Genomic DNA, 24,044 nt, shown 5'->3' on the forward strand with positions numbered 1-24,044 from the left:
AAGTGATTATTTGGACAGCTGCCTGGAAAAAAACACGCTAAAGCAGGGGTGTTCAAACTTGGTCCTTTTATGACTTGTGGACTTCAACTCCCAGAATTCCTCAGCCAGCATGCCTGGCTGAGGAATTCTGGGAGTTGAAGTCCACAAGTCATAAAAGGACCAAGTTTGAACACCCCTGCGCTAAAGGATTGTTTTGGAAGCTCAGTTCCTGTTTTCAATTTTTGTGGAGGAATGTTTTTCCCCCCTTTCAACTTACTGCTTTGTATCCTGACCGGTGGTTGTGCAAGTTTTAATCCAGGGGTCTTCAAACTTGGCCCTTTTATGACTTGTGGACTTCAACTCCCAGAATTCCTCAGCCAGCAAAGCTGGCTGAGGAATTCTGGGAGTTGAAGTCCACAAGTCATAAAAGGGCCAAGGTTGAAGACCCCTGTTTTAATCGGTTGTGTTCAGATTTAAATAGAAATACTTTTCAGCATATTCTTTTTGGTTTCTGATGTCCGGTTATATATTAGCGATTGACCACAGGAGCCAATGTAAAAAACAGTTGAAGCGATACTGGTCCATCCGTGACACATGAGCACGTATTAACTAGCTCGTCAACTGTAAATTGTGTGAAGGAAATAATTAGTTGCTTCTGCTTGTCAGTTAGAAATCCACGAATCTTCCAAGAATTAACTTTGTATTAAGGTGCCGTTTTTCCTAGCTTTAGCTGGGAAATGTATTATCCTAATAACAAAAGCAGAAACATTCAGGCATGCTTGTTTGTCAATAAATTGTATTTTTACATGGTCAGATATCCATAAGAAACCCTAAAGTTGCTGACATTTATAGTATTCTGAAAATGCAGAGAACAAATGCTTCATAATTGTTCTCTGCCTTTTATCAGTATCATTAAAAAATAAACAGCCACAAATCACTAACAAAATTATAAAATGGATTTATTGCAAAAGAATAAAATTTTACAAATAAAAAGAAGTGGTTAAAGGGTGTCTCCAAAATAATTCACTGCATTTTTAACACAAATGAGAGCTATTTCTAATTGACAAGTTGCACATTATTTCTGAGAACTATATTGTCAACCTATTACTCAACAGATCCCCCTCCCAAAACTACATGTAGCAAAAGTGGTTAAACTTCTGTAAAAGCTAGGTTTCTAACAACTGACAGTCCAAATAAGCAATATAATGAATTAATAGAAAATGTTTCAAAATCTAATCCATTATTTGTAGTTTGAACTGATCAGTTTTTAGTGTAATAGCTTAATGGGAGACACAAATTACCCCTCCAAATTAGAATCTTTTTTTCAATCCAACTTGGAAATTTTAAAATCACTTTCTTTATAACATGAGTACAACAAATGTAGAGCAGTCCCTTAACTGGAATCTTTTTGCTCAACACCTCTGTATCAGAAAAGGATGAATGAGCCATCAGAACCTAAAGAAATCTGTAGTTACCAAGAAATGCATCTCTGTCCATTTTATAAACTAATTTTAGCTAATACACATTACAAGTTGTCAGAAATGCCTATGTACAAATATTTGACTTTGTTATGCCTTCCAAAACTGTAAAAAGAGCTTGGGTCAAGATAAGAAATCTTTAAATCCAGTTGTAGCTGGATTGATTTAAATGTTTTTACTCCTTTCTGAATATTTATACCGACCTCTGCATCTTAAAATGTTCAGTCCAAAAAAAAAAAACCTGGGAAAAAATCTCAAAGGTTAAATGTTAAACACTGAAGAAATTGCATCTGATACAGTACAATGTTTTAAATAAAAGATTTGAAGATGTCTACCATAGGAGCTTTTTATTTTGGTAAGAATGACCAAGATATTGTAAGGATTTTTTTTTCCAAAGTACAACTAGGCTGTTGTAATTTTATTTTAAAACAGTCATTTAACTGTCTTCAAAAGAAATAGCTGCTCAAGGCCCCCCACCAAAATATATCTTAATTTAAAGGAGCCAGGTTACTGCTTAGTTACCTTAATATCTGCTACAGGATTAATCTTCCCTGGACTGAATTTCTAGCATTTTAGTTTTCACTGGAATTTTATGACACATACTTGTGTCTGCATGAACACATTTGTACAGAACTTTTAAAAATCCATTTGCAACACATACGTTATATAATCATATATGGAGAAGAGCAAGATGTACAGTAATGTTAAAATTAACACCATGTTTCTCCAGAAATGATTGGATTGGTTTAAGATAACAGCACATATTATCTTGCTGCACACTTTAAAAATAAAAGAATTCAGTCAATGAACCATGCCATTGGTGGTTTATAGTACTTTTCTTTTGCAATATAATTCTTTCCGATGTGGAAATATGATTCAGTTTGAAGAGAAGTTCTTATTGATTTCAATTATAACATTTCCATCCATTATCTAGTATTTTATTATTATACAGAGTCCACTTTGTATTTATAAGCCACATTTATAGATGAATGTAACATCTGTACGGAAGCAGCTTCAGCTTGAACACCCATGCTTTTTCCTGAATAAATCTTGAAGACGCTTTAAAAACAAAACACAAACTCAAAATACCAGCTGTTAAACATCCAAAAATACAGTTGTTTCACTGAGAGTCTATTGTCCATTAGAAAAGTATATCATACATACAAAGGTGTAAGAACATTTAAACCAGTCTTTTGCAGAAGGCAGTCTTTTAGACAACGTAGCCCCCTACAGACAATCCTTCAAACTTTAAAGATGCTTTAGCCATACAGTAACGGCTTTGGAAATGCTTTCAGTAGATTCTTCCACGACTGCGATTACCACGTCCACCCCATCCTCTTCCTCGTCCACCTCGGAAACCACCTCTATGCTCTGAAATCAAAATAAAAAGTTATGTCCCCAGTGCATTTAAACTCTTTGACACAGAATAGCAGTTATTACTTGTTTTTTCTTTTAATTTTTAAAATTTATATACCATATTTGGAAACCACCCATCTTCCTCAGACAGCAACTTAAATAATATCCAATTTAATCCAAAACAAGTAGCACTATGCACATCTTATTTTTACATGAGTGTCTTTTTGCTGGAAATTTGAAGTAAAAGCTGGTTTCCGGCAAAAAAAACATAAATTACAGCCACATGACCACATGAGGGGGTGGGGTGGGGTGACCATCAGTACTTCAAATCCAGATCCAAAGTAGCCCTGAAAGAGGTCCATCAGTGCCAAGTCATTAAGCAACTGGTTGTAAGTTGAGGACTATACCAATAATTTCCTAAATTACGTAATATACATAGTAATAATATCTTGTCTGACACCTTTAACATTTAAAATGAAATATAAAATGCCTTCAAAAGCTAAGGACACAAACCTAATCTTGAAAAGAATATAAAGGAAAAAAGGCTGATTGTTCTCAAACAAGACAGAATTATAATAGTGCTATCTTATAATACTCACCGTATGAAAAGTTGCCCAGGTTACTACTGTATTTCCCACTGGGTGGATTGTAAATCTGCCTAGCATCTCTTTTGGGGCCAGCTTGCGACTTTTTTGCTGGTAAGTCTGAAGATGTATCTTCACTGGCTCGTTTTTGCCTTAAAAAAAAAGTCAGTGCCAATATAATTAGAAGACAAGTAAAATTTCAAAGGTTCTTAATATTCAATTTTGGAATATGTCAATGATGGTGAAAAATTATTTTCCCTGTTCAATCATATTTGATTCTTTGTGTTTGCCTGGACAAGTCCCTAAAGTTTTCTTGGCAAGGTGGTTCCATTAAGTGATTTGCCATTGCTTCCTTCCTAGGGCTGAGAGAAAGTGACTAAATTATTAGATTTTTTTTGGAAAGAAAATTATTTTAGAAGATGCAAAATCAATACAGTAGCATGGTTACTTAAAATAAAAGGAAGATCTGCTGTAATTAATGTTTCTTCTATAATACAAAACAGTTAAATTTTAATAGCATTATTTTCCTTTAAAAAATAAACTTGGGAATAGAATAGATTGTCTTTGGCAGACAAACTGTTTCTACAGAAACCCTTGAAAAATGGACCAAAATCTGAAAGCATGGTTTGAACATTTGCGGGATCTTTTTAAGTTTTAAATATGGGAATAGGGAACTTAACTCCTACAGATCTCCATATCCCATAATTCCCAATCTCCTAAAAGAGTTGAACACTTTTGTTCCTATCCAGCAACATCACAAAGACACAGGATGCCCTCCCATCAGGTTGCAATGTTGCATTTACAAGTTGCCACACTTATGTTACACCAACACATTTACAGTCTCATGGGCTGAACATGGAGTTTTAAATCTTGCACAAAAATTCATTTCACCAAATTTTGTTAAGTCCTTATCTCTGCTCATCAAAAGCATAATAAAAGAGAGTAAGATTCCCTAGATTGTAAAGAAAAGATAGGAATATTCACTGTTATCTTACCCAACTTCAGACTTCTGTACAGGTTTCCAGGAGAGTGTAACTGTACTCTTATATGAAGGAGGAATGTGGAAGAGATCCTAGAGGGAAAATGGGAAGAAGTCTGAATTTTCTGAAATCACATTTCTTGGACTATGAAAAACTTTTCTAGAAAAGTCTAATTTTAAAAAGAAGCACATTTCATTTCTGAAGGTATATATTTCAGAATGATGAAAATGTCTCTCTCAAAAAAATGTAACAATCTCATTTTCTCCTTATGTTGTTTTTAAAGACACAAACATTACATTTGACACAGGTTTTACATATTGCTCAAATAGAAGAAAATAACAAAGTAGACGTCAATATTTTTATCCCACAATTTAACACTTACCTTAATTAAAATGTTGATGTTGTTTGTTATTTTTAGTGCAACCACTTTAATTTTGTTCTGCAAAAAAATTGGACTATTTATTAAATGATGCACCTATATGATTTAAACATCAAAATACCCTCTGCCATTTTCCCCAATCCAACTTTTGGCACTGAAGATAGTTATTTCTCAATAGGAATAGTATACTTTATTCTAGTTGGAAGCTTTCATCTTCACACAAACCTTGACAAACCATGTTAATAATCTGCAATTAATATACAATTATGTTATGGCTATCTAATATCTACAACAATTATTGTACTAAGAAACATGCTACTTACAACCTTTATAGTAGTTGTTTTCCAATTTCTTGAAATGATAAAACTAAATAAACAACACACTGCTGTACTCTGGAAGGTCCTCCACAGATGCTATGACAGTAAAATCAACAAAATTGCCTCCTTCCCTCCTCCAAGATTATCCTAACCTGGATAATCCTGTTTTGTTCAATTCACAGTTCAACTGCATTTATTCATTTAATTTATATGCCACCCATCTTGCTATCCCCGAGTAACTCTTTTATCAATGAAAGACAGGCTTCTGATCTGCATCAATGTTCTTGGCCAGACTTTACAAAATATCTTATTACACTGAAGATTCTGTAAGAAGTAGAGACTTTTGGAATACTTTTGCAAACAGAAAAATCCACACACTAATGTTAAGAACAAGTCACTGTTATTATGTGTACACATCATATCTTTTATACTGTTATGAGCTTACAAACTGCAGTTGCTGATCCAGATAAAACAACAAGGAACTCAATAATTTGAAAGTATTTGTCAGGTCTTAGAATGCACAGTGACATGAAAACTGAACCATTAACTAAACTCATTTAAGGTCAAAGTTTTCAAAGACTTACCTCTTCTGTCTTTAGTGCTTCTCCTGTTTTGCCTTGGAGTGCCAAACGAAGTTGTCGGATATAAACCTGAAGTCCTCTAGCAAAGTACTGTAATCTAGAAGAGAGAAACATTTAATATAAAACTATGCAGGACTATATGGTGAAACCAACAGCCTTTCTTAATCTTAGGAAAAAATAACAAACTTGACCACCTAAAATCTGTATTGCCTGTCAGAAAAACTTCTGAACACCAACAATTTATGTAGTAGTAAGGAACATGTACAAAGGTATAAATGCATGCAACATTTTAAACAATAAAGTTTTATTATAATTCAATGCTTTTCAATAATAGAATTAGCTGATTAAAAGTAGAAAGTTATGAATAATAGTGCAGCCACTTACTATTTTACCCTAGAAGTATCTTAGCATTAATTCTAAAATTCTAAAGTTTTGGTACATACTGGATAGACAATCAAGGATGACTGCAATCATCATGGGAACTTGGATAAAGTATTTTTATTTGTCTTTGTCTAATATAATTGTGGATTAATACTGGAAAGGAATAGCTGGATCCATTAGGATCCTTTGATTAGGACTTGGCAGTAAATCACAAATCTCCACATCAAACATGTTCTTAGTTCACCATCTGGCAAAAGTCTCAATCTACTCAGCTAATTTGCAGACACTGACCCAGCTAAATCAGAATATTTATTGGAAACAAGAATAAATGAAATGAAACAGTTGACCACTAACGTACTAACAATATGACTGTGCAAGTGCCATTTACATCCCTGATGAAGCAAACCCATAGATTTTTCTTTCTGCTTTTCCCAAAATTTATCATATTATTAAATTCACAACTTACACTATTTAACTTGAAATGTAAAAAGTCACTAAGACAGTAATGGCACTTTAAAGGTAATGGGGCAATAATAGCATTCTCAGCATTGCAGAAACATTACTGTGTCATTGAGAAACCTACAAAAATGCTATTTAACAGCAACTTTGACATCTACTGCAGGCATGTCAAACCCGTGATGTCACATGACGTCACGCGACATATCAGAACTTTTTCCCATTGCTGAAAATGGGATGGGCGCGGTTTCTCCGTGACGCTCTGGCCCGCGGGCCGGCAGTTTGACACCCCTGATCTACTGGGTATACAATTTCTTTATGTGGAGACAAAAGGCAAGAGTTTATGTCAAAAAGTCCACTATATGTCCATTAATTTTGCCTGCTGTTAATAAAAGCAGCATTATGTTTAGGAACTAGGTTTAGGAACACTGCTCATGCATTATTCTAGAACACTTAAACTGCAGTACAATTTTGACTTAAAATGTTGTGGGACATAAACATATAATATTTTGTAGTAAATCTATTGGGTATCCCTTTGGGTTTGCTAAGTATTTAATGGATGCTAAATAGAACAAATGTATTTTTTTCACAACAAGAAATTATATTTCATTTGTATTGTTTAGAACCCAAACATTTAGCAGCAGCTGTGCTAATTAGAAAGCCAAACCTAGAATGCATGATAACTGTAAGATAAATAAAAACAATACTCAAGCTTAGTGATGAAAAAGCTACTAGAATAATCTTAACCACAATCACATGAATTTTTTCTTAGAACTCAATAGCATTTCTTCACAGGTAAAATCACAACACTGCTTCTTCAGAAGACACCATTAAACCAATTACATATAAAAGTGTAACTTGTAATTCTGAGATAAATACTGTACTTACTGTAGCAGAGAAAACCTTTCTACCCTTCCCTTTCAAATACTTTGACCATTGTTTTATGAACACGAATAACTTGTTTGCAGCACAAAAAAACAATAGTCCGTATTTCTAATCTGGACATATTATTCTTATTCTAATAAACATGCACAGTACTACCTGATTTTAAAGTCTTTCACTTTATCTGTGTTCAACTTTGCTGTTAGGAAATCTGTAAGTTTTCGTCCTAGTTGATGAAAGCTATATAATAAGCATTCCACATAGCTAAATTGCAGTTTAGGCTCTTCATTCCCTGCATTCTCCCCATTCTCTGCTTCTTCTGGAGGAAGTGGCATGTATTCCTGACAAGAAGAAATATAGTTATAGCATTTATTTTTAGGTTATAGTTCTCATGTATTTCAAATTTCTAGGAATTATATACAATGAGCTATCTCCAACATTATCTGACAGTTTCATTTGTTAAATTGAGCTTTCTGCTGTTTTCTTCCAAAGAGCACAAAACAAATCTAACTTCAAAAAACAGATTTTGGAGTACACAAATGCATGAGTTTATCCTACTGGGAGTGTTAGGAATTGTTGTGCAGAGGTCTCCTTGTGCTACCAAGGAGTTGCACAGACAAGGAAGGGTACTGAGAGCAGTAAGAGTCACACAGCAACCACAAGAGTACACTGAGTTGTGAAAGCAAAAAGTACTTTACTTTTGAGGTGGTGTAAAAACAAAAATGCACGGTCAAAAAGAAAACAGTCCAGGTCATACAAAATAGTAACAGTCCAAGGAGTATTCCAAATAGAGTACAAAGTCTTCTTACCGGTACAGAGGTCAAATACACAGTTCAGGTTTATCACAGTAGTAAACCAACAGTACAGCAAAACAGTAATAGTAGAGACAGCAGTGAATTCAGAGAGAAAGAAGCTACGTTCCTAGCTCCCTCTTATGGCCATGAGAACACTTACACACCCATTGGTCAATTAACATTTTAAAGTCACAACATCATAGTTTACCGTATTTTTCGGACCATAAGACGCACTTCCCCCCCCCAAAAGTGTGTGTGGGGGGAAACAAGGGTGCGTCTTATGGTCCGAAGGTGATCCGTATGGCCAGCCACAACCTCCGCAAATGAAAGCAAGGGAGATTGCAATTGGCTCCTGCAATCTCCCTGCCGCCCGGCTTTCTCTTGCAGAAGGCAGGCTGAAACGGAGCAAGGAATGCGAATCGGCCGATCTCGCGCTCCTGCATTCTCCTCCGCTCGGTTTCAGCTTTTCTTGCTACAAGAGAAAGCAGGCTGAAACGGAACGAGGGAATCTCCCTTGCTTTGTTTCAGCCTGCTTTCTCTTGTAGCAAGAGAAGCTGAAACCGAGCGGAGGAGAATGCAGGAGTGCGAGATTGGCCAATTCGCATTCCTTGCTCCGTTTCAGCCTGCCTTCTGCAAGAGAAAGCCGGGCCGCAGGGCTGCCTCCGTAGGTACTGCTCTAACGCGGAGAGGGAAGGACAAAGAGGGAGGGAAGGAAGAAAGAAGGAAGGAAGGAAAGAAGGAAGGGACAATGGGAGAGGGAGGGAGAGAGAGAGGGAGGGAGAAAGAGAAAAATAGAGAGAGAAAGAGGGAGGGAAACAGAGGAAGAGGGAGAAATAGAGGGAAAGAGAGAGGGAGAGAAAGGGAGAGAGAGAAGCAGAAAGAAAGGGAGGGAAAGAGGGAGAGAAAGAGGGAGAGAAAGAAAGGGAGAGAGAGACAAGGAGAAAGAAAGAGGGAGGGAAATAGAGGAAGAGGGAGAAATAGAGGGAAAGAGAAAAAGAGGGAGAAAGAGGGAGAGAGAGAAGGAGAAAGGGAGGGAAATAGAGGGAGAGAAAGAGGGAGAGAAAGAAAGGGAGAGAGAGACAAGGAGAAAGAAAGAGGGAGGGAAATAGAGGAAGAGGGAGAAATAGAGGGAAAGAGAAAAATAGAGAGGGAGAAGGAGAAAGAAAGGGAGGGAAACAGGGAGAGAGAGAAAGAGGGAGAAATAGAGGGAAAGAGAAAAATAGGGAAAGAAGGAAAGGGAAAGAGAGAAAGGAGAGGAGAAAGAAAGAGGGAGGGGGAGAGAGGGAGAGAAAGAGAAGGAAAGAGAGAAATTAAATTAGTAACATGATTGTTAAGTGAATCTGGTTTCCCCACTAACTTTGCTTGTCAGAAGGTTGCAAAAGGCAATCACATGACCCTGGAACAATGTGACCATCATAAATATGAATCGATTGCCAAGCATCAGAATGTAAATCACATGATCCTGGGGATGCTGCAACGGTCATAAGTGTGAAAAATGGTCATAAGTCACTTTTTTCAGTGTCGTAACTTTGAACGGTCACTAAGTGAATCATTATAAGTCGAGGACTACCTGTACTTTATCATTTTTTCCTTTTTTAGGGGGGGGCGTCAAGTTTTTGACACGTTGCTGGGTGACATTGCCTTGTCCTAAAAGTGGTACAATGGATGAAAAGGTTGAAAAGCCCTGTTTTAGTATACTGGTACTATTTGGTTCAGAATATTTTTTTTCTTGTTTTCCTGCTCTAAAAACTGGGTGCGTCTTATGGTCAGGTGCGTCTTATGGTCCGAAAAATACGGTATATATATTTTCATCCCAACTATGTAGGCTATCACCATATGCCTAACAGGGAGAATAAAAAGGTTCCCCTGCACATGCGTGCTAGTCGTTTCCAGCTCTAGGGGCCGGTGCTCATCTCCGTTTCAAAGCTGAAGAGCCAGCGCTTGTCCAAGGACGTCTCCGTGGTCATGTGGCCGGCATGACTAGATGCCAAAGGTGCACGGAGCGCTGTTACCTTCCCACCGTAGTGGTCCCTATTTTTCTACTTGCATTTTTACGTGCTTTTAAACTGCTAGGTTGGCAGAAGCTGGGACGAATAACAGGCGCTCACTCTGTTACACGGCACTCGGCATTCGACCCGCCAAACTGCCGACCTTCTGATCGACAAGCTCAGCGTCCTAACCCACTGAGCCACCGCGTCCACTGGTCAAAACAACAACATTCTGCAATCTATTTGAATGTTCTGTTAAACAAGAATCTGTAAGATTACTATGGTAATAAAGAATTTCATTCCACCATCCTTGTATAATAACTGGCAGTATTTTCCCTAGCAGTTTAAGAAGTCTTCCCTACTTGTCTACTTTGGCCACCGTGTATCACCACAGTACATGGACTGCTACCCATTACTGTAGTATAAAAGTGAGCCCTCCAAACCACCAATCATTTACTTTTTAGATGCTGCCCTATCACAGAGAACTGAAATTCAGAATGTTTAGCATTTCTACATAATATGTGTGTGTGTATGTATATACACAGGTAGTCCTTGAGTTATGATCACAATTGAGCCCAAAATTTCTGTTAAGTGAGTTTTGCCCATTTTACAACCTTTCTTGCCACAGTTGTTAAGTGAATCACTGCAGTTGATAAGTTGGTAACCTGGTTAAGTGCATCTGACTTCCCCACTGACTTTGCTTGTCAAAAGGGGATCACATGACTTTTGGACATAGTAATGGTCATAAATATGAACCAGTTGCCAAGCATCTGAATTTTGATCACATAATCATGGGGATGCTGCATAAATGAAAAATGGTCATAAGTCTCATTTTTCAGTGCCGTTGTAACTTTGAATGGTCACTAAGCGAACTATTGTAAGTCGAGGACTACCTGTATACACTCACCCATAAATCATATATTATATAACCAATCCACTAAAATAATTAGGTATAAGACACACAGTTTAAAATTGATCGTCCAGTTAGCACCTTTAGAACTGTTTTAATTCCTGAAGTTTCTATAATGATCAGAAATTTAAGTTTAATTATGAACATTTACAATGTCTCTAAGATTATGAATACTCTTACCAGTAATTTATCAAAAAGTTTCTTTAGATTTGATTCTAACTTCTCCATGTCCCCACAAAAGGAACTCATCTCAGCAAGTAATTTTAGTACCTGAAAAAAAAAATCTGTTTAGAAAATGAAGTAAAAATGAAGATTTAAAACTTAGTACGATGACAACGTTAAACAGAAGTAGGTCTGAAAAATAAATCTTGCTCACTTGATTATGACATAAATGAAATAAGTGAAACTGTTAAAAACACTGATTGATAAAAAATTATGCCTGCTTACTGAATGCAGTATACTTTAGATTATTTTTCTAGACTGAAAACTTTAGGAAGAAGTAATTTGCTTATTATCTTGCACTACAATGTGCAAAATTAAATGTAATTATTGGAAAGATTTTGAAGATAATAAATCTTTAAAGGCATTTGTTACTATAATGATACATTTCTTCATTTGTTATATACTGAATAACTGTAGTTCTAGCCATGTCAGCCATATTTAGATTAGCTTACCTCTAATTGGATATCAAGGCCTTCAACTGGAGTGGTCAGAGAACTCAAATTTGGCAGCACATGCTCACAGAAGTAAGTCACAAATCTTGTAGAGTGAACATTTTTCTGTGGCAAATCAGAACAACAATTATTACTGCAAAATTATGAATATGGTTGTTACATTTTTTTATTACCAGGTAAGCCTGGTCTTATTTTTCCAGATGAATGAATCACTTCAAAATTTTGGAAACTCATTTTACACAGTGCTGTTTATGCACAGTTGTAATACTATTGCACTTAAACAGCCCTCTAGGCCAAAATCAACCAAGAAAACTACTTATCAAGCAAGTTAGTATTTTGAAGGGTGTAGAGTTGGCTGACATTTAATTCATTCTCATCTATAAAACTGAATAATAGATCTATAATAAAGTTCAATCTTTGATAAAGTAGGAGAAAAGCACCATTTGAAGTTGAAAGCTGAACTTTAAAGAAAAGAACATTATCAATTCTCTTTCAGCTGTTGTAAGCTACATGCCATAAAACAGTAAGGAATTTAATTGAAACTATTTTTAATAAAAATACTGTAGAATAAATCATTTTTAGTTCAGGTACAATTAATAAAATGCATCTAAATACTGTATGAATAATAAGAGGAAGCACAATAATATGGGTAATATGGAAATATTCAATATTAAGACTTTTTTCAGCAACACTTCAAAATGATTTTTCCCTCTGGAAAATATTTATAAGAATAGATACATTACTACACAATTTAGCATTTTTGATGGAAATGCATTTATTGGTAATCCTCGCATACTGTGGGGATATTTATGAGCCAGATTCCAAATTCTGATGGCCATTCTCCTCCATGGTCAAAACTGAATTTTGAGCGCTTTCCAACCAGGTTGCATTTATGGCCACCTGCAGTGTCAAATGACCACATTTTATGACATTTTTTGCTGAAAACTGGAATTTACATCCTGTTTTTGACAAAACTGTGCTCAGTGAACCTTTGGTTTACTTAACCAACAGAGTGTTTAATGACTGCAACAGCTACTTTAGAACAGTCGTGTCCATTTAACCTCTGCAACAAAAAGGTAATAAAATCAGGCATGAATGACCCACTTTATGAGTTACCACCATGATGGCAGGCTCCATTAGGGTCATAATTTGAGGACTAGCAGCATTATTCATCTGGAGGAATTGCTACTATATTACAGAATTAATGTTCTGTAGCCACAAGAGTAGAAGATAATTACTGTTATGGACATCCCAGGAGTTATTATTTGTTCTTCTTCAATCTTAATCTAGTTTGAATCTTTTTTTCTGATTATATTTTTTACTTTTCAGTCAGTATTTATTTATTTTTACTCAGTAGAGAAGGTCTACTTTGTGACCCAGGTACCCTTTTACAGCTTTCAGTGACAAATCCTTATTTAATGCACTGTGATTGAATTTTTATTGTTTTTCTACTGTCAGCCCCTCTGAATGCCTCAGGTTTAGTGGTGGGGAGTAAGAGAGTTCAAAATCGAGATAAAAATGATTTTCTATGATGGCCTGCATCATAGAATACAGATAGTCCTCACTTAACAACAGGTTTTTCTGTCTCTAAGATATGTGGTTGCAAAGCATGACATGATGTGACCACACCAACTTACAGTTATAGTTGCTGTTGTTAAATGAATCTCACAGTTATTATGCACATTACATGACTGCCATTGGTGACCTCCTGCTGCTTTCCCAGTTGACTTTGCTTATTGGAAGTTGGCAGTGAAGGTTGCAAATTCCATCACTGTGACTGTGGAACACTATGACTGCTGTAATTGCAAGCCAGTTGCTCAGCACCCAAATGGTGATCCCTGGGATGCTGTGACAGTCACAACTTTGAGGAATGGTCATAAGTAACTTTGAAGAGCCAGTGAAGAAGTCATTGTTAAGTGAGGATTACCTGCATTCACTCTAACCATGCCAGTTAAACTTTTATTTTTTTGACTCGGCATGAAAGACACAAGACTCCTTAACATGAATACTTACAGAAAACAGCGGAACTGCTTGGCGAGTGCACTGCAATAGTCTGTCCACACAATCAGGGTCCGATGGATTGAAGGTTTGTTCAAGGTCAGCCTGTTCAGCCACTAGTTCAACTAGTTGTTGTCTCCCACTTACTGTTTGAAGGCTTTTTAAGCCAGATAGTATTTTCATGAATAAGACAAACTCCTCACCTGTCACATCCTCAAGCACCTGAAGAAATGCAAGAAAACAGGAAATAGAGGATACTACAATTGAAGGGAAAAGTTTTCATATTCCTTTACACAATAAGTGATTCTGTAATTACTTGCAATGTACACAGTATTTAAATAGCTGCTCATTTAGCCTAGTAGTGCTCTTGCATAATGATGTTAATTTCTTCCAAATCCATTCAGTAACTAAGCAAAGATTTGAATTTTGATTATATTCCTATTTGTTATATCATACTGAATGTCTGATTACACTGGTTACAGGTAATAGCAGTATATTTGAACACAAGAAAGCAATTTGCAAAAGATACTGTGAACAAAGTTCTTACCTTTAGGCAGATAATTCTACTGATATACTGTTTAACAGTACTACTGTGTTTCCCCGAAAATAACACGTGTTTGTTTGTGTTTTGCCTCCAAAAAAGGCACCAGGTCTTATTTTGGGGGGATGTCTTACCTCTGGTATTGACAGCCCTGTCCAGCAGGTCCATTTCTTCTAGGGCCGAAAGAGCAGCTTTATTCTGCAGCTGCATTCCGGCCTGCATTTTGTAGTCAGGGCTTTTTGGAAGGCCTATGCAGCCAAGAACCGAGCTGTGGATTCAATCCATAGCTCGGTTCTTGGCTGCACAGGCATTCCGGAAAGGCCTGTGACTGAGAAATGCAGATCTGGCTGCGGGGCACATGGGGCAGATCCACACCCCCTATCCTCGCCCTGGCTTGATTTTTAAGTGTGTGCCTTGCCTCAAAACTAGAGCTTGTTTTTGGGATAGGGCTTATATTAAGCCCACCCACCCACCCCAAAATCAAGCTAGGGCTTATTTTTGGGATAGATCTTACTTTCGGGAAAACACTGTATTAAATTAAAATAATAATATTTTTTATTAGGATGAATAAAAACAATTTTGCCCTTCAATGAAAGGCTAGTGATCGAGAGAATCAACTAGACTCAAAATTGCATGGAGTCAAACTGAGGAAAATATGTTAGTATTACAAAGAACTCTGTTAATCTCACATGAATTAGGGCACAGGAATGTATGATTCTGTGAGAGCTTAAACCTCTCACAGAAGTAACACAAATTCAAGTAATTCTATTTCAGAATAGATGTTAAGCAAAATAGAAAAAATATCGACACAATGTCTCAATGTGAAATCTGTAATACCTTTAAGATGAGAACTAATACTATACAAACTATAATAACTAGAATGTGCCAACAGTTTTGAATCGTAAACTTTTAAGAGCTTGTAATAGGTTATTTTCACGTTATTGGAAGTGTGCTGACCTCTTGTTTTGGCTCTGAATGCTCATTACAATAAGAACAAGGTCTGGACTGTTATTCAACAGTAAAATGGAGATAATAAAATTGAAATATTTTGCACATCAGAAACAATGGGTATTTTTTTAAAAAAATATATAGAAATGAGCAGTCTTGCAACTCTGTCTTTGAAACAAGTTATAAGTATAATTATAATACCAGTAATAAAAACTTGTCAGGTCTTATTTTGATACAGTTGGAAATTAATTTTAGATAACATACTATACATCTTTGATGTGGTAAAATAATCAACATAAGCTTAACTAAATTATATTATGCCATTTTGCAACAACTTCATATGGAAACTGCAAGGTAAACCAAAAGAAGAGAAAGCTTATTTATTCCATTGGGGAAAAAATCTGTCACCTACACTGTACCCAACATTTTTTAAACATCACACTATTCATGCTAAATTTGTTAAATTTATTTGCCATCTATCTTGCTATGGGGCTATTCTAGGCAGCTTACAACAATAAAAGAGAAGAAAAGAACATAAAAAGAAGTAAAATAGAATAAAATAAACAGTGAAAAAGAGCACAACTAGTATGTATGAATATGATAACAAAAAGATGGATGGTGGACTGCAGAGAGCAAGGGGCCGGCGGGAGTTGGAGTACCTCCATACCTCTGGTATGGAAGTCCCCCATTTCATCCCCAGGCCAACTGGCAGACTTCAGGCTCTTGCAGAAGGAGAGTGCTGGCTCAGGAATTCTGTGAGTTGAAGTCCACAAATCATAAAGGGGCCATAGTACTTCTGCCTTAGAGGATAAGCTATTCCAAAGGGCAGGTGCTGCAGCAGAGAAGGCTCTACTTCTGGATCCTGATAGTCAGAGTTCTTTGACTGACGGGATCCAAAGTAGGCCCTTTCTGTCAGCACAAGGACAGGCTTGTCATAGCAGAAAGAGATGGTTCATCATATAGCCTGGGCCTATGCCAGGGGTAGGCAACCTTGGCTCTTCTATGACTCGTGGACTTCAACTCCCAGAATTCCTGAGCCAGCATGGCTAAGCATGGAAACCTCTCCCTTTCCCCTCAGCATGGCTGGCTCAGGAATTCTGGGAGTTGAAGTCCACGAGTCATAAAAGAGACAAGGTTGCTTACCCCTGGCCTATGCCATTAAGGGCTTTAAAGGTCATAACCAACATAACCTGAAGTGCACTCAGAAGCAGATGAAAGCCAGTGAAGTTCATGGAACAGAGATGTAATGTGGGTCATCCTAAGGGCCCCAAAGACTGCTCTCACTGCAGCACTTTGCACCAGCTGAAGCTTCTGAATGGATTTCGAGGGTAGCCCCATGTAAAGCACACTGCAACAAGCTAGATGAGAGATGACCAGGCCTTGAGTAACTGAGGGCAGGGAGTCATGATCCAGTAAAGAAAATGCCAAAATATCATTATTAACACCAACTGGTTTTTGAGACTGGCTATAGTTAATTTAATTATTTTCTACTCAAAATGCAGTACAACAGTTCATGCTGTTTATAAAGTTTTTGTAATCATTTAACTAGATCAATATATCCACCTTCTTTGATTCTGTTAGTATTAGCTCCTCAACTTCTTTTGTTAGCACCTCTTCAGGCAGTGTTTTGAGTTTTGTAGAGAGGAATTTAATGGCTCTTTCTCGCACAATATCCTCTCCCTGAAGAATCTGACTGAACAAACCACCGAGTGTTCCTAAAACAATGATAAAGACATTTATTAGTTTGTTTATAACTGAAAGGAAGTGATCTTTTCGTTAAACATTTAAGGCTACATCCAACAATTTAAGAGGACACTTGTTTATATTATTTTTTTCCTTGCAATCTTCCCTTTTTTAACTGCTCTCCTGCCCCATTGCTTTTATCCTAAATCTGCCCAGTAGATTCTAAAAAGGGTATAAGGGAGAAATAGAATAATTTTGTTAAATTTTCTTGTAAACACCCGTCACCTTTGTTGAAGTGGGCAGCCATACAAATATTTTAAATAAATAAATATTGCTGAGATATACCAAATGAATGCAATCCATTATTTTCCAGAATGTACATTAAAATAATATACAAAATATAGCTTAACGATTTTATAACTTTCTAACTGATCTGTATATTTCTAAATAACTATCAAAGTGCAAGCATTGAATTCTTATCGTTGCAAGTGATTGTTATTGCCATAAAATCTTGTTCTGATTATTCTACTTAATAAGACAAAATACACTCAATCCTTTATTTCAAAATATTTGAAAAGATAACATTAAGTATTTTAGTATAAAATACATCCTTTACCTTTAGCATCCATCTTAAATATACTAAGTAAAGCATTGTTAACCAAGTTGAATTCTGCAGAATCATCTAAAAATAAAGAAAACAAAGGATCAGCACTTCTTTTAAGCTAGATAGTGCCAAATACTGGAAATTCAGGAAATACAGAATTTCACACAATAAACTATTCCAGGCGAAACCCTTATAAAGAAACCAAGACAGCAAAAATACAAAATTCAGTAAAAACTGACTCTGGCTAAATATTTACAATAAACTTGCATGTACAGATAAATACCAAGTATACTTATATGACAGCAATAAGAACAAAAGAAATGGGTTCATTTTTGCACCAGACACAAACATACAACTGAACTTGGGAGGCATCATTATTTAAAAAATAGGCAGATATCAATGCCAATTTTTAGCTTTTGTGGTGCACTTCCAAAGCAGTATCTAAAGCACTGTTTTCCAGCACTATTTATATGCTTGGTACTCTCTGAGCTTGCTTGTTTTCTTGCAGACATTTCATTACCCTAACTAGGTAACATCATCAGTGCTAGTAAGATGTGCTGTTTGCTGTCAGTTTATATTCTGATATCTTGCCTGTCTGGGTGTGGTCTTAAAGATTCTTTGGTTGGGCTGTTTACTAATGGCTCTTTGGCAGTTTCTTGATTGGGGAATTGTTTACTTGAAGTTGACCTTGGAATTAATCTATGCTGATCTGAGTGCTGATTACTGGTGGAGAGGTGCTGGAGTCTTTTTTTCTTTTGGGCTAGTTGATTGTCTCTTTTTCATAGTATAGATGTTGTTAATGTCTACGTGTCTGTTGATGGCCGATTTGTCAAGAGTGTCAGCCTTCTAGAAATTCCCTGGCATTTTTTGATTTGGCCTCATCTAGGATTGTCACATTTTCCCAATTAAAACTTTGGTTAAATCTGTCTATATGTTGTAAAATTAAAGAATTTTCATCATGCCTTTTGACAGCCAGTTGGGGTTCATGAATGCGTTCTGCCAGTCTTCTGCCTGTTTGTCCTACATAGTGGTCATTGCAGTTCTTACATTGTATGTTGTAGATGACTCGTTTTTTCTGCTGGGGTTGCTGGGTCTGTGGGTTTACTTAGGATGTTCTGAAGGGCTTTTGTGCTATGCTGATTCCATGTGGTTGTAGCAGTCTATGTGTTTTCTGAGATATTCTTGATGTATGGAAGTGTAAGTTTGTATTGATTGTGCTGTATTGGGTTAAATGGTCAGGGACTTTTTGATGAAGTTGCATGGGTATCCATTTTGTTGGAATGTGTTGTATAGATGCTCCATTTCCCTTTTCTGTTGTTCTGGGCTGCCGCAGTGTGTTTGGGCTCGTTTAAATAAAGTCCTTACACAGCTTCTCTTGTGGGAGGCTGGGCTGTTGCTTTGGTTGCTGGGTCTGTGGGTTGCTGAGCACCTGGTTGGTATGGGTGGTTTTTCTGTAGACTTGCATTTCTACTTTGCCACTGTGGTCTCTGCTGATCAGATTCTGAACATCAGAATATAAACTGACAGCAAACAGCACTCCTTACTAGCACTGATGATGTTACCTAGTTAGGGTAATGAAACGTTTGCAAAAACAAGCAAGCTCAGAGAGCACCAAGGACCCCTCATTTCAACCCTGAGGTACAAATATGCTCCTTCATTGATTATATGCTATTAAATTGGTGTTGACTTTTAGTGACCAGATAAGATTGTGTAGGTAATACCTAAGAAAGTATTTGAAGCAGCAAAGTGTCTTCTACCCAAACATTTCTTCTGCATTATGTAGTGTTAGCAATAAGACTCAAAATAAGCATCTATCTTTTAGATCACAACAATCATTACTCATACCATATTTTCAATGTAAGAATATAATACTCAGGAGTAATGTGAAATAATTAGAATAAAGCAGTAAGCAGTAAGAAAGCTGATGCAAGAAAGCTATAGTAATGAATATTCAACTGTGCCTTCTACTAAAACTAATACAATAATCTTTCTCACCTGATTGCAGAAGCTGGGTAAGTATGTCTGCTACCCTAGGGAGGTTATCACCCATAGCAAACTGAGGTAATTCTTTGATTGCTTGGCGCCGGATCTATAAACAAAAAAGACACACACGGTACAATTGGACAATATATCTTCAATTACAGAAGATTGACGTCAGGATCATTACGATATAAAATATAAAATCCAGCATGAAGAGCATTTAGGATTTCAATGAATCAAAACTAGCATATTATGCTATTAGTAGGTTTACAATGTAATTCAGCAATTGTAGTACATATTTTAATTGTGCAAAACAGCAGAAATAATAGCACAGACAATGGACTATTATTAACAATCAGCTATACCATAATCTAAAAAGATTTTGCAACTACACGTAGAGAATGGGCAAAATAGGCACATAAAATATTAATGCAATTTTCAGGTACTGTATCAATGCGCATTCCAACAGCATTTTCCCTTTTGTAAAGAAAAAGGCACTTACTGAAACATCTTCATCCTCACAAAGATCCAACTGAGCATTTATAGCAGAATCTGCTAACTCAGGGAAATGTTTGAAGAACTTTGGAATAAACTGTGCTGCTAATCTCTTCTCCTTAGGACCCCCTTTGACACCATCCAAGATAACTTGATAAGCATCTTTGTGCTAGAAAAGAAGAGAGAATTTAGGAATGCAGAGCTTTTTAAAGTAAGCAATGAAAAATTAAAAGAATTACATTTGCCTGAAAATGATTTTCTCATAAGCAAATTATCTATAACAATTCATTATCCCACCATTTCTGACTAAACATTCAAGACATATTACTTTGAATGTATCACATTTTGTAATGACTGAGTGCTCTACTGCTACACATGGTTTTTGACAGTGTACTCAAAAAGTATAGTATGCTAGCTCCCACTTCAGCTAGCACATTGAAGTGTTAGCCTATGAAATGATGAATATACATATGGAAACAATTTATTGCAATCTTTCACAAGCACGGTTTTTATCATCTTCCATATGCACCAAGCAACCAGAAAATATCTAATGCTTTTTTACAGTTAAGAATGGCCTTTCTTTGGAAGTTCAGAAGGCTAAGCATCTTTTATAACTGTTGCAATTCTTAATGCATTTTGGTTTTTGAACACAAGCATAAAGGACTGAAACTATTTTAGCACTAGGGCTGTATAGTAATCCAAATGCATAGGTGATTCAGCATAAACATGGAAATTAATTCTGAAATTTCTCCTTGGATCTTGTTGCTTTAATTAAGGACATACCAACAGTTGTGATGTGTTTGTGCCTAACCATATTTTCTCTAATTAATAGTTTCTATGTTTTTTAAAAAATCTACTATACTTTATTCACCACAAAAGCCAATGATCTTGAATTTGAGAATCTCTCTCTTCCAAAAGGGCAGATTACACAAAACACATAGTTACTATATATTTAGAAAATCTAAAGAGGTCAATTCATTTTAAATGTGCAGGGTGGGGAGGGGATCTAGTCTTCTTACCATATAAATGCACTAGTGCAGTTTTCCTTTCTAATATGCTGAAAATTTCAGTACAAGACTGAAATGAAATACAGATGGGACTTCTGTTGTATCCTACGAGGTATATCTAACATAGAAAATGTTTGTTATATACACCACATAATCATGTAAGAACAGTGTGCCTGTAACTCCCTAAAGACAATATTAGATTCAGTGACACTATTTTTTGCTGCAACTGACTAGTCCTCTTCTCCAGAAGTTGTAAATTAACAGCTTCTCCCAACTGCAGTGCAAAAAAAGTAATGGCAAGCTGAAGGAAATCGATTTGATATTTAATTCAACAATGAAATCCTAAAGCCACAAGAATCTGCTAGACCAGGGGTGTCAAACTCGCAATGTCACTTGATGTGTTGTGACTTTCCGCCCCCCCATTGCTGGCAATGGGGTGGGCGCTGTTTTGGCATGACGCATCCAACCCACGGGCCAGCAGTTTGGCCCGCTTGTACTAGACAGAAAAGGAGTCTTGAATATTTCTTGAGGCAGATTTTTTTTAAAAAAATGTCACCTTACCGTCATATCCCAATGTACTTTAAGAAATAAAACGTTTCAAAGCAAAACCACGAGCACTTTGTGTTAAAATTTGACATTTTTTTACATTTTTTAAATTCCATTTATATCCCGCCCTTCTCCGAAGACTCAGGGCGGCTTACAAGCTTAGCAGTAGCCTTCATTGTATGTATATGCCTGCTTATTAGGGCTTTCACACACACCGCAAGCGGCATTATTACAAAGTCAGCTAAGCTTGTAAGCCGCCCTGAGTCTTCGGAGAAGGGCGGGATATAAATGTAATAAAAAAATAAAAATAAAATAAAATAAATAATTGCCCCCAACAATCTGGGTCCTCATTTTACCTACCTCGGAAGGATGGAAGGCTGAGTCAACCTTGAGCCTGGTGGGATGCGAACCTGCACTAATTGCAGGCAGCTGGTGTTACTTAAGGAGGCATTAGCCCACTGCTCCACCAAGGCATTTTACATTATCCACAACGACAGAAAAAGCACTCCATTCCCTAACCTGTCTTAATTAACATATAGAAAAGCAAACGTTGAAACTGACCGAAATATAGAGGTCTACTTTACTATTGCACAGGTGACCTTCCAGTTTGCAGACTGAACTAAAGGCAAACCCAGAAGCCCAAGGCTTTGTTTTACGTCTGGATACACTCACTCACAAAATTTCGCACGGGGACGGGGGGGGGGGGCGGGAGAAGCAAAGAGGATTTTTAGGGCTCTCCAATCATCGTTTATGCAAAATTTGGCAGCGTCTGCTGTTTTTTGTTTTTTTTTTAAAAAAAGTTGAACCCTATCCACCTGGCACAACTGGCGAGAGCGCGCGGGAAGAAAACAAGAGCCGCAACCTCCACCGGGCTCCCCTTGGGAATAAGCCTCCCGAGGCGCCCGGCCTTCGTATAAACTGGCAATGAAACCTGGATTGGGAAAAAAACAAAACGACCGGAGAGGGACCGACTCCCCGCGGCCTTCGGTCGCTCTGCTCGTCTCTTTCGCGTCTCTGTGGCCGAGGGGACGCTTCCAAAAACCGCCTGGGCCCTGCCGAACCCCACCGCTCTCCACAACTAAACGGTGAGCCGAGCGCTTCGCTTCGCTTTCCCTTCTCTGCCCCGCTAGGCCAGAGCCCGAAGCCCACTGGCGGGGAGGGGGGGCTGGTGGGAGAGAAACCCACCTCGGGAGCGGTCTCTTTAGCGTCGGCTAGGATGCCGTAATTACGGTACAGCTCCTCCACGGTGGGCATCGTGCCGCGTCGGCGTCTGCTCCTCTGGCCGCCTCCTCCCCGACGCCCTTGCTGCAAGCGGCGAACACAACCAACCCTCCCTCCCTCCTCCTCCTCCTCCACACCGCAAAACCCAAGCCAGCGATACCGCCAAGTCAGGCCGCGCACAGCTACGCAACATCCGGTGGCGAAGGCTTTGGGCATCCCGACCGACAGCGGCCCCTGTCGTTGAGGAGGTGGCAATGCAGCCGTACCGCTGCTGCTGCTGGTGGTGGTGGTGGAGGGGTGGGGGCTGCGCGAGTGACGTCTCCAAAGAGCGTCCGAAAGCGGGGCACGTGATCATGGTCGATCGATTCGTAGTAACGCGGGTGATCGCGGATGGCTGGGATGGGGGTGCAGACGACCTCCGGTAGCGTTATTCGTGATGGACTTTGGCCGGCTCCAACAAGAGCCCTGATAGGTTGTGTTGGGTCAACGACTCACGTTAAAAGCCGCTTTTCATTTAATACACGTCATATATATATATATATATATATATATATATATATATATATATATATATATATATATATATATATATATATATATATATATATATATATATATATATATATATATATATATATATATATATATATATATATATTTACACGTTAAGTTTTTATGCACGTAGAGATCACACTGCATTATTTCCATCTCTGGATGGAAGACCGCCAAGAAGATTAAAAAGGGAAGTCAAGAAAACCCACGCCCTCCTCTCGATGTTTGGTAGGATTGTTATGGTGTCTTTCTACACATTTCACATATTATAAGGTATTGAGTTTGTTATTCAAGGGGGATAAATTCCCAGTTTGCATTTTGGGTGAATTGTCTTTTGTTCTTCTGTTTTAAAGGGACTCTGCCATAGCGCGGGAATAACGCTAGGAAGAAGAAAATAAAATCTCTTTTGCTTTGGTTACCCCGATCATAGGATCATCTTAATGTACATAATTCAGTACAATTTCTGTAGCTGGGGTTGTATTCGTATTCTCCTGCAAAAACTTTAAGCGCTTTGCATAACTTTTATTGTAGTATAGTTGTAATAAATGTATTGTTTATATTATTTACCTGTGTCTGTGTGCTTTCTTAGCTGTGTTGATGGTCAGAAAACATGTACAGTGTTCACACAGTGGTGTTTGCAATAAACAGTGTGTCCGGGGGATGACAGTGTGCACAAGTTCTGTGCTATGTACTTCCTCAGGATAGCTGATACATGATACAAGGACTAGGG

The 24,044-nt window shown here is 37.5% G+C and overlaps 1 protein-coding gene across 1 annotated transcript; it reads right to left on the reverse strand.

Annotated features, from left to right (window-relative positions):
* Positions 1-917: 917 nt before the first annotated feature.
* Positions 918-22,873, reverse strand: API5 (apoptosis inhibitor 5). The gene is made up of 14 exons (XM_083362603.1): positions 22,727-22,873; positions 19,996-20,157; positions 19,509-19,602; positions 17,526-17,591; positions 16,790-16,941; positions 13,753-13,959; positions 11,740-11,844; positions 11,246-11,335; positions 7,533-7,714; positions 5,658-5,751; positions 4,760-4,816; positions 4,393-4,469; positions 3,413-3,549; positions 918-2,828 (listed from the first exon to the last, which is right to left on the reverse strand). The coding sequence occupies exons 1-14, from the start codon at positions 22,793-22,795 to the stop codon at positions 2,749-2,751; spliced, it is 1,572 nt and encodes a 523-aa protein (XP_083218729.1). The 5' UTR covers positions 22,796-22,873; the 3' UTR covers positions 918-2,748.
* Between the last annotated feature and the right edge of the window lie 1,171 nt (positions 22,874-24,044).

This window comes from Vipera ursinii, assembly GCF_947247035.1.
Source record: "Vipera ursinii genome assembly, chromosome: 1".
Lineage (NCBI taxonomy): Eukaryota > Metazoa > Chordata > Lepidosauria > Squamata > Viperidae > Vipera > Vipera ursinii.